The sequence below is a fragment of the Planococcus citri genome, chromosome 3 (genome assembly GCF_950023065.1).
Source record: "Planococcus citri chromosome 3, ihPlaCitr1.1, whole genome shotgun sequence".
NCBI classification, from domain to species: domain Eukaryota; kingdom Metazoa; phylum Arthropoda; class Insecta; order Hemiptera; family Pseudococcidae; genus Planococcus; species Planococcus citri.
The window spans coordinates 10,561,215-10,579,781 of NC_088679.1; the positions used below are offsets into that span (position 1 = coordinate 10,561,215).

Below are 18,567 nucleotides of genomic sequence, written 5' to 3' on the forward strand. Positions count from 1 at the left end.
TGCTTTTGATGTCTTCTAGGTCCACCGTCCACCGGCCACCCACACTCAACAAAATTTACCCAGTAGGTAGTAGAAGTATGATCAATCAATTCAATCAAGTTTCCTAAGCAGCAGTATGCTGAGAGAGACGAGAAAATGATTGATGTTACTCAGATGAAGTCGTCTGATCTCATTTAGTAGGAAGTCAATTCGCATATTAATGCAACGAGTTAATGAGTTTGAAACTTGAAGTGTGCCTACTCAAAATTGTATTTTTATTTTTCATTTGACATTTATATGTAAGGTATAAACAGCGTTGCAGGGATACAGAGCAGAATACATCAGTTATCCACGATATTCATTGAATATGGGAATTAACAAGGGATTTAGATTTCAAATCTGCGCGAATTTCGGTCAGTATCGGATTTTTCAATACATATATGAGACGAGGCTGGCTCTTAGCCTCCTAGGCCTAGAGGGCAACATTGAAAAGTGAAGAAATTTTGAGAAAAAATGACAAAAATGATACAGGGTTGAGGATTTTCTTGGCAAAATAAATGAATATTGAATGGTTTCCGTTTCCCATAAAAATCAAATTGAGAGTGGATGATGAAATAATTGAATATTTTTCTGAAGATTACTTTCTCTTTTCTACTTATTTTGTCTTTTTCTTCCTCGAACAATAAACTTCACATCACGTTCTAGGTTCTAGGCTTTCACTTTCAATTTCAACAGCTAAAATAAAGACATGTAGGTACAGACTACATTGATCATAGAAAGAATTTTTCAGATGAGGAGGGAGATGGTTAAATATAAATCAAGATTTCAGAAATACCTAAAAAAAATTAGCACTTAAAAAAAACTGTGCATTTTTGATGTCTTGAAAAAAATGATGAATTTTTTAGTAAAAAAAGGAACTTTTTGGCAATTTTTGTTGGTAAAAGGCAAGACTTGGCCACATTCAGAAAAAAACAAGGCTTTTAAGAAATAAGAAATTTCCAGGTAAAAACCTCAGACTTTTGGAGCAGTTTTTGAAAAAAAAATTTTGAAATACTGTATTTTGCAAAAAAGTGATAGTTTTCAGCAATTTTTGGAATGAAACGAGATGTATTATCGAATTTTTTTTTCTATTTTCATCTCAATCTCAAGAAGTTGAACCAAGATTTGGAAAAATTAAATTCTTTAAAAAATCTAGTCTCATGAGTAGCTTTTGAACCCATCTTTTTGGGGATAATTTCTCACACTTACCCTCTTTTTTCTTTAATAGGTACACAATTATAAACTCCAAACTTCCAAAGATACAATTTCAAATGGACTGAAGCAATTCTGTCACTTTTGTTTTAAACGCAAATAGTATAATTTTTCTTCAGACGATTTAAAATTAAAACATACCAAATACAGATTGTTAAAATTTGTAATATTCTACTGAAATACAACATTTAAATTGGAATCATTAGTAACAGCTCCAATGAGATTTCAGATTAATACTCATTGCAAACGTTTTTTACTTTTAGCCCCACACCGGTGAATTCTCTTTCATCAATCAAAGCCTTTTCTTTATTTCCCAGCGACTGAAATTATGATAATTTGGTCCTCAGTGAGTAAATCAAAATATATCAAAGATCATTTCCGAACCGCGTTGAAAATGTAGAATTGACGTGGATCAAAATCAGCTCCAGACTCAGTGCAATTTCAAACTGATCAGAGCAATTGTGCTTTCGAACGTATAACTGATCATTACTACTTTATCATCACATCATTTGATGCACAAAACACTCTTCAAGGCTTCAATACGTCAATCTGAAATACAATAACACACATGGAAATTAAATAAGTCACGTAACAGATGCAAGCTGCTATTACATATATTGCATTGAAATCTCGCTTACCAATTCACTTTTTCTCGGCAGGTTGCTTCTATCATTTCCTTCTATCCCATATTCTGCTAAAGTAGAAGTTCTTCGCTCATTTCTTCAGATGCTGAAGTCGCAACACTTTCATGGAGAATTTCCTCAGTGCTTTGTCACAATAATCTTCATGTGTATTGAAATTCATCGGTGATTAATAAGACGTATCGCGACAATTCTCCAATAAATGATAAAAACACTCGAATGCATTTATTTTTCGGAGGATTCCGCTTAGTTTTTTCCATTTTCAATGCGGTCTACATATTTCTGCAATATAGTTATTTTGATACGATGATCCCTGGAATTGAAAAAAATACAGTCAGTTCATTTCATAACAAGCGATTAAATAAAATCATGGTATATCTTCTATGGTAGGTATTGTCGATATAGGCCTTCAACAAAGTGAAGAAAAAGACAACTCCGATGAAGTTTTCAAGAAATGGATTAATAATTTTCAAATGCTCTGATAATTATCAACGTTTTCGTTCGGAAAATGAGATCAATTTTTTACGAGTTTTTAAGGTTGAAAGAAACCTGATCATCTTTTACAATTCGAAAATGAGAAATTTTACAGTGACATTTGATTTTTAGCAGAAAAACTTGATAAAGTTTGCATAAGTTAACTTACGAATAGAAAGAAACACCCAACATTCTTCATCTGCTGGTTCGGAGTTGCAAGCATAAAGATGTCCTCATCGTAACCCAATTGTTCAACTATACTTTAACGAACAGATGGATTTCAGCGATCATTATTTGAGCTTAAAACTTTCAAACTTTCAAATTCAAAATCATCAATCAAAAGTTCTAATCAAACTCGTGATAACAAAATTCAAAATAAATAACAGCCACCATGATTTTGCGCCCTAGCCTAGTTCACAAAAATAACCGAAAGTTGCATTTTTCAGTTTTCAGCTAGCGCTCCTAGCGACGAAGTCGCAGAAGCATCAACTGAAAACTGGCTGTAACCACATTTACGATGTCGAATTGTCGATGTTGTCTCAAGGGAGAAGTTTTGAAGAGAAGTATTTATTTTATATCCTTTTTCCTTTTCTCGAATTGTGTTTGGTGTTACGTTGAGTATTAAATTCGAATGTAGTAATTAATAAATATTCTAATTTATATATCGCGTATCATATCGAGTTTCCGAACGACTGCATATTCGAACGCATAATATGGTTGAAGTGAGTGCCCTGAAATCCATCTCGTACTAGTTTAACCAACTTGTAACTTTCGAATACGTGACCCGATTTTGTTTTATTAAATAAACTTGCATTCTTTTTAATCTCGAGATGAAAATTTCACGTAAATTTGAGTCGAAAGGGTGGTAAATCGTCGTGAACAGGTGATTGTTAAATTTCAATATTTTCAGCCTTATATTTTATAAGTGTATACGTTCAATTACAACATTAGAAAGTAGGTCTTGGTACATCCTGTTATATTCGCGTATCTTTTTTCAATATTTTTCTTTTCATATCAGATGAATTTTGTCCATCGTTTGTAAATATTTCTCAAAAAAATGACCAAAATGTAATCAAAATTTGGTCTCTGAGCCTTCAAGTTGCAGTTTATTGGTCGCTTATGGGTTAATTGATAGTGCCGTTATGTAGCGTTATTTTTTGTTTCGTGTTTTTTTTTTTTCGTTGTCATTTCAAACACTATACATCGATAGATAATCTATTAGCGAAGTGAAAGTTCGCCATGTAATTGGTTTTATTTCAAATACTCCGGTGTATTAATTTTAAATTTTTTCTCCAACCTGTTACGTGTACTAAGAAGTGATTACGCTGCTAAAACACATTTTATTTATGGTTTGCCCGATGACTAATACGTATTTTAATACTTGACAATTTTTTTTTCCAGATGTTGAACGCGGTTGTAATCATCCATTGAACTTTGAAGTAACTTTATTATTTTTGATGATGACCTGATAGTGATACTACGACAAGATGAATTTCACTCCTACATTTTTGACTCCATTCACTTCGACTGCACTACCGGTGAATAGTGCTTCGGTTCCTCAGTTATCGACAGCTAAATTTGCTAGTGCTGCTACGACTACCGGAGGAGGTCAAGTAGTAGCCGTATTGAACAGCGATGAAAGCGGTGTCACCTACTTAAGACCCATAGATACCCATGGATTTGTTAATTTAGGCGGTGCTCTGAATAATCAGCAACATAATCAAGTAAGTTAAACGTGTATTGGTGTACTTACTCATCTGTGAAAATAGTCACTAAAAGTGATCCGTTTGTTTAGATCATTACATTGCCTATAACTATACCTGGATCAAAACCGGGTGAACAACCTCAACAGCAAACCTTACAAATCCAAGTGGTGAATCCCAATTCAGGTGGTAATTCTGATAAAGTTTTACCTCTATCTTTGCAACATTTTGGTCAAGTCTTACATGTAGCTTATAATCATCAAACCGCTGATGGATTACAATTACAGGTAAGCTGAGAATTTGCTGTGAAGTTTGATCGAATCGGATCGTGAATTAATTGATATTTTATCGATTTACAGTTGCAGACATCCGATGTTGGCGAAGAGATTACTGGTGATCAAACAAATAGTAGTGATAATGATAATAATTCTTCGCAGTCATTAGATCAACAAGGAATGAATAGCGATAGTCCGGTAAGAATTGTAGAATTGAGTGATTATCGAAAGAATTTCCTTTTGTACTGATTTCTCGCTTGTTTTCTCCGAAGGTACTAGATGTTAAACCTACATTAGCTGAATTGCATCAGCAGCAAGATCAACATGCAGCCGCGTATCCATTAACGGTTGTCGTTCCTCCGGAAATAATCCTACGTACTGCGTTAGGCGATAGTGTGATTGAAACAAACGACAAAAATGCTGAAGATTCCAAAGAAAAAGAACGCCTCAGAGACGGTATTTCTCATCACAAAGTATTCCACTGTGTTTTGAGACTGTTTCTAATTTTAATTTCGCCTCAGGTATGAATTCGTGGCAAGCAGCACCTGTTACTTCGTCAGTAGCCGAGTACTTATCGCATCTACCTGCCGATTCGTTGCCCTTATCGTTGCATCATTTCTTGAAGTTTTCTAATGATACTATCAAACGTGAATCAGCCGTTGAATCTTCTCCTTTATCGAACCCCGATGATGGTACTGAAGGACATATGCTTGAAATGAATCCCGATGATCCTGAAAATGATCAGGTTAGTTACGATCTAGAATTCAGTTCCCGAATTTCATTTGATTCGTCATTTCCCAAATATAAATTGCCGTTTTTTGATAATCGCAAACTGCTGTAATTATTTCTACGATAATTTTTTTTGTTTTGTTTTCAGTTGAAAGGTAAAAAGAAGAAGAAGTATAAGAAAAAACCTCCAAAACCCCGTCGTCCTAGACCTGGTCAAGTACACATTGCTACAGCTTTAGATGGCACGTTGCTATTCTGCTGTCCTGAGTGTAATATGGCATACCCTGACAAAGAAATGCTGGAACAGCATTTGGTAGCACATAAAATTGATCGACGATATATTTGTGATATATGTGGTGCTGGTTTGAAGAGAAAAGAACACTTGGAGAGACATAAACTGGGTCATAATCCGGAACGACCTTACGTTTGCGAAGTCTGTACCAAAGGTTGGTATTATTTTTCCTCGGCTGATGATTATTTTTGAACTAGGAGGAGGTAAAACATGAAATAATTTCAATTGGTGTGTTTGAATAGGAAATTGCTATAGATACATTTCCTTTTTTTTTTTGTTGAAAATTTCAAGAATTTTTGTGATTTGTTTCGGAAGGTTCCCAATTATTTGACCATTTTTATCTCATTTTTTTGGTGGTGTTGAGCTCCTCCTGCTGTCTTAAATTACCAAATACAAAAATTAACACTCATCAATGCTTTTAGGTTTCAAACGAAAAGAACATCTAAACCTACACGCGGTGATACACTCGGGTGAAAAGACCGAAATCTGCGGCGAATGCGGCAAAGGCTTCTACCGGCGTGACCATCTACGTAAACACACCAAAAGTCACATCGCCAAACGCATGCGCGAAGAACTACACCAACAGCAACAGCAACTTCACCAGTTGCAAGAACAACACCACCAGCAACAGCAGCAGCAACAACAACAACACCAACAACATCATACGATTCTTATCACGACACCTCAAGAAAACGGCAACGGCGATCATTCAAATACTTTGATAATCCAGGCTAATCCGGCGGCTCTCGCAGCAGCCGCTCAAGCCGCCGTCAACGATCATCACGTAGACGGCAGTGGGCAGCTGATGAACTCCAACTCTCCCGATCCTCTCGAAGGTGCTGTGATCCTACCGGCGACCACGACCGGTGACGAGAACGGCCATCAACCGTCGCTCATCATACAACAACGAACCATCCAGCAAGATCAACAGCAACAATGTGATGAGATGGACCAATCTCAACAAACGCAAACTACGCAATGTATTTTAAAACAGGAGCCATGAGATATGCTTTCTGATTGCATTGATGAGTATATCTTGGGTATGTGATTGTGAATGCAGCAACCTCAGCGACGACCGCCGCATCTCTAAAAATCCACTACTCTCTCATTCGAATTGAACGCACAACGGTGTACAGATCCTTTTTTTTTCGATAAATCGAGATTTATCGATTCGCAAGCACTTCGATGTGAGGGTAAGTTGATTCGTGAGATGCTCTCGTGTGTCTATTTGTTCAATCTGCCTCTTCCCTCGAACTACCTCTTAAGTATCCTAGGTCGTACTTAACATGTTTTATCCTTCGACTTCTCACGATAGAAAAAAAAACTCCTCTACGGATGATTATATATTTTCTAAATTAAGATTCATCAATGCAATCGATTTAAAACAAAAACCAAAAAAAAAAAAGAAAAACTTGTAAAATGTATATTATTATTTCGCAGTATTCACATTTCTCTCTGCTCGGCTCATTTTATCTTTGTACTTTTTTTTGTTTTCGATGATTATGTAAATATTTTACGTTGTGTTAATTGGCGAGAAAGAAATGATTTGGAGAGAATTGGATCATATGGTAGCACTGAAGTATTTTTTCGTGAAAAAATATTTAAGTATATTGGTAACTGGTATTAGGGTCTGGTATCTGTTTTATTCATTTTTTCCCCCTTTTGTGTACGTATTTATTCATTTGACAATTTATACATACTATTTTTCGCGATCTGTTGTTTGTTTCGTTATTATGATTATTGTTTTGTTCGACGTTGTTGAAGTTGAAGTAAAAAAAAAAACGACCTGGTTCGTTTTTCGTATTTAATTAGTATGATAGATAACTGTTATAATTTTTAATATTGTGTAAATTTGTTTATATTTTTAGTCTGCGATTATCGTTGCATTGCGTTTGCGCGCGCACTGTGGGTCCTTGATGGAAAAATCGTCGTTGTCTTCCAGTCCCTCCATTCTTCGTCGTAGTATATATTTTCAGTTTTACTATCCTGATGTGTGATGTTTAGTGGCGTTGCCGAGGAGGGGGGCAATTGGGGTGATTGCCCTCTTCTTGAATATGAAAAAAAAATTTCGTTTTTTGAACCAATTTTTGAAAAATTTTCACTCGAGCAGTCATTTTGCCTTCTTTTTAAAAAAAAAATGAAATATGTAGTTTTTCAGAAAATTACCTCAAATTTTGATTTTTTGTATACTTGAAAATGTAGTTTTACCCCCTCTTTGGCAAAATCTTGGGTACGCCACTGCTGATGTAAAAATTTTAGGGCTAAATTATTAATTTTTATCATTTACCATAATACTTTCCCCTCCCCTCCTCGTCATTGCCCAATGTTCTAGTTTTCGGATGAAGTACCTTGATCAACTACGTACCTACCTATGTGGTTTTCGAATCATATTTTCATGATTTTGTTTCCTGTTTTATTCGGCTTAATGTCGATGATATTTTTAATTTCATCGAATTTTTTGTCTGCTTTTTGTTGGGTGTGTTTAGATTCGAGGTGTTTTGTTGTATAGGTTTAATTTTTTTTTTGTTCTGTAAACGTGTACATTTCAAAGAAGGATCTAATGTCCTGAAACATTTATGTTTAGGTATTAATGGCACCAAAGTTTTTAATCGTTACTGAGGTCGTGATGCAAATCTGAACTATTTGACGTGAAAAGATTCGTTGTTGTTGCTGTGGCCTAGATCGAGAAAGGGAAAGGTTATGAATACGTTGTACCCAATTTTGGGTCATTTTTTTCCTGATTGGTTGATCTGGAAAGCAGGTCGTCATTGGAACTTTTAAAAATTTATTATCGTTGGAAATTTTAAGAATTTAGAGAGCTTGTGAGCATTTCGAGTTGTTTAATGTGGAAATAATAATTATGGATCAAAGTCGTGAAACTTGGATTTTTTCATGCTCTCTTCCTTTCCCTTGCTTCCTTTCAACGGGTGAGAAGCAGTTTTAACTTGTTGAAATTGTATCAATTTTATATCAAATTCCTGAAAATTTTTCCATCCAACGTTTTCTTTGAAATATGTGCTTTTGGCGTCAAAATGTGCAGATTTAATGTATGGCTGAGTAACGTTAATTTTTCTTATAGGTATTATTATTATTATGAGGATGAAAAAATTCTAATTAGTGTGATCACTGATCTGCGTATTCATGTTCAAATCGGAGAGAAGCTATGTCGAATATTTGTGTGTGATTGCAGCCTTTAAAAAAAAAACAAAAAAAAAACGCTCGTTTGTCTATAAACCATTCTGTTTTAGTATTCTTTTCAATTCAATATTTTTCGTCGACTTTTTTACTAATATTTAACGTATCCAAAGTTCATAAGGCTTTCAGATGATTTGATAATTCTGTAAAAATTGTTTTTACGAGACAAACGACCAAAAAAAGTCAAAGAAGAACTCTTAGACTAAAATGTTTAAAATTTTGTTCTAGACACGTGGTTTTACATAGTTTGTTTTTAATGTATCTATTTTACGAATGGAATATGTCTACGTATGTGTCGAGAGATGAAGAGATGAACGTATAATTATTTCGTGCGTATTTGTGATCAGATAATCTGATAAAAAAGGTTGTTTTTGTTTTCTTTTCATTCATTTTCATAGCGTAAATATTAAGTACTTGTTTGTTTTTATCCTTTTCTGATTTGTACAATTTGTTTTGTAGACATTTTCTTTTTGTTTGAAAAATTTTCTAAGGAAATACGAAGCCTACATCAGGAAATCAGACTGTGATATTAAAATTAACGTTGATGAAAGTACGTATCTCGATACCTTTGAGCACGTACCTTATCCAAATTTCATTATTTAGCAGTCTCTTGAGCTTTTATGATTTTTAGTGAACAAATTCCATACGGTCAAAGGTGGAAATTTTTTTAACCGTTTCGTTTTGTTTCATTTTAAGCATTTTTTTAAAAGCAAATTCTTTGGTACTGGTTACCAATGAGAATTGTCTTGTATGGATTTCAAACATATTCGAAAAGGAAATCATTGCGGAAATTTGTATTTTATTTATAAATTTAAATAAAAAAAAAACGCTATTTATCGTGTACTAACCTTATAAACCTTGACCTCGTTATAATTGTTAAATAGAAGAAAATTTACAAAATGAATTTTATTTTCGGTGTCGTGAGTTTCTCTCCGAGTCCGAGGGCCAATGATTATTGAAAAATGACAATAAGATAAGCGTTTGTAAAATTTTACTTTTTTGATTATCGTACTATACATTTCTTCGATCGATTGTAAATAATTTATTATTATCGGGAAACAGGGTTTTTTTATAATTAATTTTTACTATCGACGAAAAAGGAAAAAAGTTTTTTCTCGTTTGTAAGATTTCTTTACGACGTTATATTTATTTTAGCCATTATAGCAATAATTTGTGTAAGTTTAATGTTGAAATTACTTTTGTACTCTCAATACATATTTGTATCAGTTTTATTATTAAACCGGATTTTCTCCCAGAGGGTAGTCGGTTTGAGTCTTTTTTTTAAATTGCAGGTGTGGATGCGAGGTAACTGCGAACTTTCAGTGGTTCACGTTTTGAAAATTTGGAGATTTAAAAAAAAAATTAATCATGCTAGCCCTAGCCTACTATATGCAAATGGTATCTGAGAAAAGGTATACAGCCTAGTCATGAAATCAATCATCCAACATCAAGAAAGTTATTTTAGAATTTTCTTCATTTCTCTCAATCAAGGTTGACATGAGTAGTTGAGTACACACTAATTTAGAAAAAAATCATAGATTCTGTTCTTAAGAGGGAGATGAAAAAGGTCAAAAAAATCAACATCCTAGAGCATTTTAAAGAGAAGAAGCCCAATTTTTCGTGTTTTTTGACCTTTTTAAACTTTGCATCCTGTCTTCCTGTCTTCCCCTTCACTTCCAAATCGACTTGGAAAGCTGGTAGCTGGAAAGTTTCATATTCGTTTGGTATGTTTTTTGGTGGTTTCAATTTTTTAGCTGTGAAAAAGTGGATTTTTGCGTCCTCTCAATGGTTTTAGCCTGATTTAATAAGGCTTATACGGTCTATCATAATTTAGAATTCCGAGATTGGAAGTGGGACCGCTCACAAGTCCGTTTTGGAGTGGGGTTTCATGGGCCCCTCTTCATCGCTTTTATGTCTTGAGCTCTTGATATTTGTATTCATGTTATTTTTTTTTCCACGGAATTATTAGGTTTAGGTTACCTTAGTTAAAGATATTTCAACGAAATTCACTCAAATTTGGTATTTCGGTGGAGTGCTTGGTTTGGCATTGGGTTGAAGGGGTTTGAGTAGGGATCAGATCCACGGACCAATGACCTGGATGAGATCAGACACACAATGTCAATGATCTTGATGATGATATCCACACCGGTCAACGACCTTGATGAGATCATATATATATACTCATAATTGATGTACTTGTGGCACCATTTTATATACTTTACCCACGTTCAGGCACCAAAATTTACGTTGTGGCACCACCAAATGGTGCCACAACGTATTTTATTTAAAATCGTGTAGAATGTCATCAGGGCACTGCCAGGGGTCATTAGGCAAATTTTTGTACTGGTGCCACAACGACATTTAAAAGTCCCTTTTAATATACTGGTAAAATTATATAGTCAACAGACGTTGTGGCACCCATTTCAGGTATCATTGGTTTTTGATGTATTCTTTTGTAAAAATTCGTTGTAAAATGTTTCGATTAGATGGCGTTGTTGCTTATACCCTTAATCATCACTCTATACTCATATAATATAGAGGCACCAGTTGGTTTTTATTAATGACTAAACAGTTGCCGGAAAAACGCTCGCGTAAATGACTAAGTTTTTTTCACTTGCTACCTGGTGCCACAACGACATTCAACTAAATGGTGCCATAACGTTGCAAAAGTAGATATTAGTATATATATGTCAATGACCTTGATGATGACATCCACACAGGTCAATGATCTTAATGATGATACAAGCGGGTCAATGACCTTGATGAGATCCTATATACATGTCAATGACCTTGATGATGACATCTACGCCTGTCAACAACCTTTAGGATGATATTCGCAGAGGTCAATGATCTTGGTGAGATCAGATAACCATATCAATGACCATTCTGAGATTAGACACATGTCAATGACCCTGATGAGATCAGAATTAGACACATAGGTCAATGAGATCAGATAACACAGGCCAATGACCTTGATGAGATTGAACACACATGTCAATGATCTTGATGATGATGATGATGATGATGATGATATCCACATAGGTCAATGACCTTGATGAGATCAGATATACTTCTTTACCTATCAATGATATTGATGCGATCAGACTCACATGTCAATGACCTTGATGATGACATCTGATCCACACAGGCCAACGACCTTAATGATGATCCGTACAGGGCCATGACCTAAGCGGGGTCTGACACACAGGCCAATGACCTTGATGAGATCCGATGTACATGTCAATGACCTTAATGATGATATTCACACAGGTCAATGACCTTGATGAGATCAGGCACACATGCCAATGACCCTGATGAGATCAGAGTCAGACACATGGGCCAATGAGATCAGAACACACAGGCCAATGACCTTGATGGGATCAGACACACATGTCAGTGATCTTGATGATAATATCCACACCAGTCAACGACCTTGATGAGATCATATACATATCAATGACCTTGATAATGACATCCACATAAGTCAATGACCTTGATGAGATCACATATACCTATCAACGGTCTTGATGCGATCAGACACACATGTCAATGACCTTGATAATGACATCCACATAAGTCAATGACCTTGATGAGATCACATATACCTATCAACGGTCTTGATGCGATCAGACACACATGTCAATGACCTTGATGATGACATCCACACAGACCAACAATCTTAATGATGATCCGCCCTGTGCAATGACAATGACCTTAGCGGGGTCTGACACACAGGTCAATGACCTTGATGAGATCAGAGTCAGACACGTAGGCCAATGAGATCAAAAGACACATGTCAATGACCTTGATGGGATCAGACACTTATGTCAGTGATCTTGATGATGATATTCACACTGGTCAACGACCTTAATGAGATCATATACATATCAATGACCTTGGTAATGACACCCACATAGGTCAGTGACCTTGATGAGATCAGACACACACGTCAATGACCTTGATGTTGACATCCACACAGGTCAATGACCTTGGTTGGATCTGACACACAGGCAAATGGCCTTGGTGAGGTCTGACACACAGGTCAATCATCTCAGGAAGCCGGATATACGACCTTGCGAAGCTATACAAGTAGGTCAGTGACCTTGAGAGTTCAGAAGCACGGGCCAATATGACCTTGAGAGTCTAGACAGACGGCCAGACGATTCCATATGCTGAAAACCTGGTCTAGATGTTCTGACCCGACCTCATCAGATCAAATTTTGCCTTTTGGTTAGGTAGATGTTCTAAGTACGTCGAGTCCAAACAGACAAATCTGACCGGAGCCGGTCGTCAGGCTGTGGAAGATCTCAACATAGAGTTCAGACCTGATCCAGATGATCATGTCTGATCGAGCAATAAAGGGGCGTACACATGATCCAATATATTTGACAAACTCGATTTGTCAAATCAAATTGAATTTAATCAAACATATTCGGTTGTGTGGACGCTCTGATGATGTCTTTCTCAAATTTTTAACGTTTTGGTGATCGGAGACACCATAGACACAACTCTGAAAATAATTCTGAAAATATAAATAATTTCTATTTTCAGAATTGGTGTCATCGATCAACAAAACGTTGAAAATTTGGAAAAAAAAACTGAGATTATCAGAGCGTTTACATGATCTAATATATTTGACTTTCCATGCAACCAAATATATGTTGATTATATGTTGATAAATTTTATCAACGATGTCAATTTGACAAACCTGGTTTGTCAAATATATTGGATCATGTGTACGCCCCTTAAGTCAACTTGACCAAAAAACATACCATGATTCAAAACTTTTCTTGGATCTAGCCGGATAAAGGAAACTTTTATACGACCATTTTATATCGAAAAGTTTATTGAAAATTAAAATTGGAATTAAAATTACTGAAGTTAACCATGAAATTGATAGAAAATATGGCAGCAATAAGGCAGCATTCAGAAAAGTTTTTCAAATGAGTTAAAAATGAATAAAAGTTGATAAAACAAAAATCTCACAAAAAATTTCCTCAAAAAAAGGCATCACATTTAGAACATCCTCCAGAAGAACACACCTAAATTCAGCTCCTCAGGTTATTCTGCACCTAGAAAAGCTTTAGCGATGAAGCAAATTTGGAAGTTATTGAAATAGATGTAAAAATCGAATTTTCAAAGCTCCATGCTCCAGAAAGTGTTAAAAAAAATTTTGGCCTGTAATTTGTCAAAAAGTTGTACTTTTTGCTAATTGTCAATGATTCTCGCTTTTTCAAAAAATAACAAAAAATCAAAACTCAAAAGTCTTGTATTTTTAGAAAAATTTCTAAAAATTGTTTTTTCGCAAAAAAAAGCTAAAAGGTAATATCTGTTTTTTCTAAAAACTGTTGTTTTTTTGGCCAGAAATTATATACTTGAGTTCTCACATCGTTGCAAAAAATTCCTCAAAAGTCTCGTAACTTTTTACATTTAAAAAACTTGTTGATCGATTTTGAAAAGTTCTGAAAAAAAGACCAATATTTAACATATGGTCGAGTGAGAATGAAGCCATCCTTTAGATAGTATACCTACTTATAATGTCCAATAAAATAATAAAACAAATAACATAAGTATGTAGGTACTTACGGAGTTTCAAAAATCACTTTCTGATATTTTGTTTAATTTTTAAAGAACTTGAGATAAAAATCAATGAATTGCTGAAATTGAGTCAAACTTTCAAAAATCACTTGATATTTTTTCAGGCATTATTTTTGTTGGAATTTTAAGCATTGAGCTGATTTAAACTGAAAACATCCACGAGTTAAAACTTTCTTTGGAAAGGAGACTTTACCCTATTTTTTTTTTTAAATAGGTAAGGTATACATTACTAAAAATGGTCACTTTTAGGTATACCCTTGTGAGACCATGTCCATATCAGCGAAATAGAGCTTCAATGCTAATCTGAGTCCTTGCTTCAATCCAAATTGTTCACCATCCTCATTCTGGTACTATTCAACACACCTCATTAAGATGGAATTCTGATGAACAAAAGTAGATTTCGTACCTATTTTAATGGCGTAAATTTTATTTTCAACAATTCATAGGTATATAATTTTTAAAAAGTCAATGTTAGTCATTATAATAGGTATACAAGTACAAAATTGAGAATGAAAAATCATTTGAACTGGTAACTTAGCATTTTCAACATTACGGCACACATGAAATTTTTCAATTCAATATTTTTGACAGACTCACTTTTAACAATTTATAAAACCAATTGGCCCCTTCAATAACTTTTCAGATGCTGATAAAATACCAATGTTGGTAATTCAAATGGTATAGGTACCTAGTTAAAAATAGATAAAATAATAATAGTAATAATAAGCCCTGCCAAGTTACCAAACCCCTCAAATTCAAAGTTACATTGTAGGAACTGAATTACATACATTTTAATGAAATAGAATAACAAACGAAAAAAAAAAAAAAAACTTAAATTATACATAGATAATTTAAAAATGTATGATACATTACACCGACTAGGTAATTTATATAATTCTAGAAAGCGTCTTTAACGGCCGATACAAAGGCCATTAAATCAGAAGGAAGAGTCGTCGAAGCTCTATTAATGGGAACATGATGAGCGTTCCCAGAGAATATACCTCAGGATGTCTGAGTACTACTAGAGCTGCTACCAACGGCACTAGGAACATATTGGGATAACTCGGCTTTCACTCGACGTGCTATATGACTTCTTGTATGCTTACGTAGGTGATCTTTGCGATAAAACCCCTTACCACATTCCGGACACACGTGTCTCTTTTCACCCGAATGAATGACGTAATGTAATGCCAATTGTTCTTTTCTTTTGAAAGCTTTCGTACAAACCGAGCAAGCGTGAGGACGGTCCGGATTATGGCTCTGTTTATGACGAGTCAGATGATCCTTTCGTTTGAGACCAGCGCCGCAGATATCGCAGAAGAATCTCCTCTCGATGGTATGGCCCAAGAGGTGTTGTTCCAGAAGCGTTTTATCAGGATACGCCATATGGCATTCGGGACAACAGTACAGAGCTGATCCATCTAAGGCCGTTGTCATTCGTATTTCACCCGGTTTAGGTTTGGGTTTTTTCTCCTTCGGCGATTTCTTACGTTTCTTTTTCTTGGTAGCGTTCATCGTTTGACTGGCAGCGGCGTTGAACAAGGAACCATTTTGAAATTGATTCTGAGCAGCTGCTGCGTTTACAATGCTATCCAACACGTCTACCTCCTTCTTGACATTTTCGCTAGAGTATTTGAAAATACTATGTAATGATAAAGGTATAGAGGAAGTGGGTAAATGAGCCGATAGGTAATCTGCGACCGATGCAGAAGTAGGTGCAGCTGCAGCAGCCGCAGCTACCGCAGCTATACTTTGCCAACTGGCCACAGAAAGATTTGCAGAAGCTGACTGTTGGTTTGGTAAACAGACCGAAGAAGGGCTGTCTTCTTTATCTTCTTTTTTAATCACGTTGCACATGTTTTGTATTCGAATGCAGTTATTTTGCAGCGTTCGTTTGGATACGGCGAAGTCATGCCTGGTCAATTGCTGCTGTAAATTATTCCTCAAGCTTTCGTAATTTATTCCGCCCAGACTATCGTTCGTGTTACGTAATTTGGCTGATATTAGAGACGTTGAAAGCATGTTGTTCGGGATCTCGTCGACAATTTGTACGCCGCTGTCTCGGTAATATTTAGTCAGCATGTTTTGCTGGGCTTGGCTGTTGAATCGAGGCGTTGTCGAGTTCTGATATCGACTCACAGCTATGGCCATCGATTCGGCATTCTTCAACAGAGTATTCGCATCGTCTACGTTTAAATTAGCGCCGAGTAAACTTTCCGCTCCGTTGGACGATGTTTCCGAACCTGCGTTGAATTTCAAAGAGAACTGATTCACAGCTGTTGATACGGAGAATGGTGTGGCGAACGAAGAGAAATTCATTATCGGAGACGTTTCGTGATTGAATGTGGATTATTTGATCTGAAATTTGAAAAAAATAACGAAAAAAAATATTAAAAATATGCTGGTAAATAATTATTTTACGTAGAGATGCGGAAATGCACATTGACAATTTTTTTTTTTTTTTTTTTTTTTTTTAGTGACAAAATTTTTATTTTTTGTTTTGTGGCAGGAGTATAGGCTAAATTTGGTATTGATTTCAGAAAGTAAAATTTTATGAACTAATAGTACACTGAATACACCTTCTTTCTAGGCTAGTCCTTATAATTCAAGATATCTTTTACCTCCTTAACATTTGATGGAAGATAAGAGATAATTCAACGTTTAATATCATCTTTATACTTAGATAATTGAATTACTCTCATCGCAAGCAATAAAAACCTCCTCTAAGGAGCAAAATATTGCAAAAACACACCCCCAAAACCATCTAAACCTAAACTCATGCCTCGCTATACTCTACAATAATATCATTCCAAACGCCAAAAACGCGTCCACACACAATAATTGATTACTTCAAAGTTCAAACACAACTGCTGCGAACGAACGTGTAGACTTATTTCACGTTGAAAATAATCGCCCAACAGAGAGAAACTTTCGGTGGCGGCGGGGAGCACATTAGGTATTTTTTTTTATAAATGAAGTTTTTCAATACGTACCTTAACATTATGAATGGAAAAGTTGGTAAACGCGAGAGGAGGACGAAAGCGAATGTAAAAAACAACCATTGCATATTCCGAAACGAAACATTATCGACGACTCGGATATGAAGTAAAAGCTGGCGGATCGCACCCTTTGTGGAAAACTACCTATCTCGAATAACAACCCTCGTCTATTTTATTTTCCTGCTTGCTTGCGTACAACTGACCAGAAAGTTCACATATCGCGCAACCCATTCGTCGGCGTTAAATTAGAAACTGAAACTAGGGGTAGTTTACAGAGAGATGAGAGGCTTCACTTTCTATGAAAATATTGTATGAATGAATTCGTCCAAAGTAATACTACTTACCGCTGGTATTTTCCTTTTGAAATGAACACCACGATGTTGAGAGAGGTGTTTTCTAGTCCAAAAGGGTTTAAACTTTGGTGGTAGTGTGGTGGTTGTTCTTTTGAAAATGAGCCGTGTATAAGGTTGGTATACTTTTGTGTACCTATCGACCTACGCAATGGAATAGATGGAGCCGTTTTATGTTAGATAATTTTTAACTGTACCTATATTACTTATCGTTTACAGAAAAGAGACTGGTCGAAATCTTTAGACAAAAGATCTCGCTCTCACTTTCTAGCAAAGTTGCTAACAATTTTTACTTTTTTCCGAGAATTCCAAAGAGTCCCCTTTTTTAAAAAAATTGTCCAAACGTTGAGTTTTTTTTGTAGGAAATTGTCAAGAAAATTCTTTTCTTTCGCCAAAATTGTCAAAGTCTTGCTTTTTGTCAGAAATTCTCACTTTTTTGAAAATTAAAAAAAAAATTGCTCTGTGTAGCAAAATGGTTAAAAGTTGTCGTCTTTGTCCAGGAAATTTCAAAAAATCTCACTCTTTTTCAAAAAGCGTTCAAAAGTCTGGTTTTTTTAGCAGGAACTGGATCGAAAATAGGTTCTACTTATTACTAAAATTGTCATAGTGTTGCTTCTTTGCCAAAGTTAACTACTTAGTTTTACTGATCGTTGCTCGACCTTAAAATCATTTACAAAAAAAAAATAATTTGAAAAAAAACTGTAGCAAAATCGCTAAAAAATTTCACTTTTTTTCTAAAAATTCAAAGAAGTTCTTTACTTTTTTTCAAACTATTGTCCATAATTCTAGCTTTTTTTGCTGGTAAGTAAATGCCAAAAAAATGTTTTTTTTTTTTGCTAAAATTGTCAAAATCTTGCACTTTGCTAAAAATTTTCATTTTTTCAAAAATAAGAAAATTTTTACCTTTCAGCAAAACTGCTAATTATTTTAGAAAAAATTCCAAAGTCTCACATTTTTCCAAAAATTGCCCAAGTCTAGCTTTTTTGACGAAAATTGCGAAAAAATATGCATCATTTTTTGGCCCTTAATTACTTAACAAAAAGCCTCATTTTTTTTTTTGAAATTGTAGAAAACATAGTCT

At 35.1% G+C, this 18,567-nt stretch overlaps 2 protein-coding genes across 3 annotated transcripts; one reads left to right on the forward strand and one right to left on the reverse strand.

Moving 5' to 3' along the window:
• Nucleotides 1–2,872: 2,872 nt before the first annotated feature.
• LOC135840973 (zinc finger and BTB domain-containing protein 24-like) lies at nt 2,873–9,797 on the forward strand. 2 transcript variants are annotated; one of them, XM_065357742.1, is made up of 8 exons: nt 2,873–3,228; nt 3,747–4,069; nt 4,141–4,335; nt 4,408–4,521; nt 4,596–4,779; nt 4,845–5,068; nt 5,201–5,498; nt 5,767–9,797. In XM_065357742.1, exons 2-8 carry the CDS (start codon nt 3,833–3,835, stop codon nt 6,345–6,347), a joined length of 1,833 nt encoding a protein of 610 aa, XP_065213814.1. In that variant the 5' UTR covers nt 2,873–3,228; nt 3,747–3,832; the 3' UTR covers nt 6,348–9,797. The 2 variants fall into 2 exon arrangements, with proteins under 2 accessions (XP_065213814.1, XP_065213813.1); XM_065357741.1 differs by having other exon boundaries at nt 2,873–3,067.
• A 4,747-nt stretch (nt 9,798–14,544) lies between these two features.
• LOC135838687 (zinc finger protein with KRAB and SCAN domains 1-like) lies at nt 14,545–17,377 on the reverse strand. The gene is made up of 2 exons (XM_065354419.1): nt 17,131–17,377; nt 14,545–16,495 (listed from the first exon to the last, which is right to left on the reverse strand). Exon 2 carries the CDS (start codon nt 16,454–16,456, stop codon nt 15,140–15,142), a length of 1,317 nt encoding a protein of 438 aa, XP_065210491.1. The 5' UTR covers nt 16,457–16,495; nt 17,131–17,377; the 3' UTR covers nt 14,545–15,139.
• Nucleotides 17,378–18,567: the final 1,190 nt, after the last annotated feature.

Bases quoted from the DNA above. Each gene is read 5' to 3' on its own strand.
- LOC135840973 (XM_065357742.1), top strand. From the start codon at position 3,833: ATGAATTTCACTCCTACATTTTTGACTCCATTCACTTCGACTGCACTA. The intron at 4,336-4,407 runs GTAAGCTGAGAA...ATCGATTTACAG, and splicing joins CTGATGGATTACAATTACAG to TTGCAGACATCCGATGTTGG. The intron at 5,069-5,200 runs GTTAGTTACGAT...TTTTGTTTTCAG, and splicing joins ATGATCCTGAAAATGATCAG to TTGAAAGGTAAAAAGAAGAA.
- LOC135838687 (XM_065354419.1), bottom strand. From the start codon at position 16,456: ATGAATTTCTCTTCGTTCGCCACACCATTCTCCGTATCAACAGCTGTG.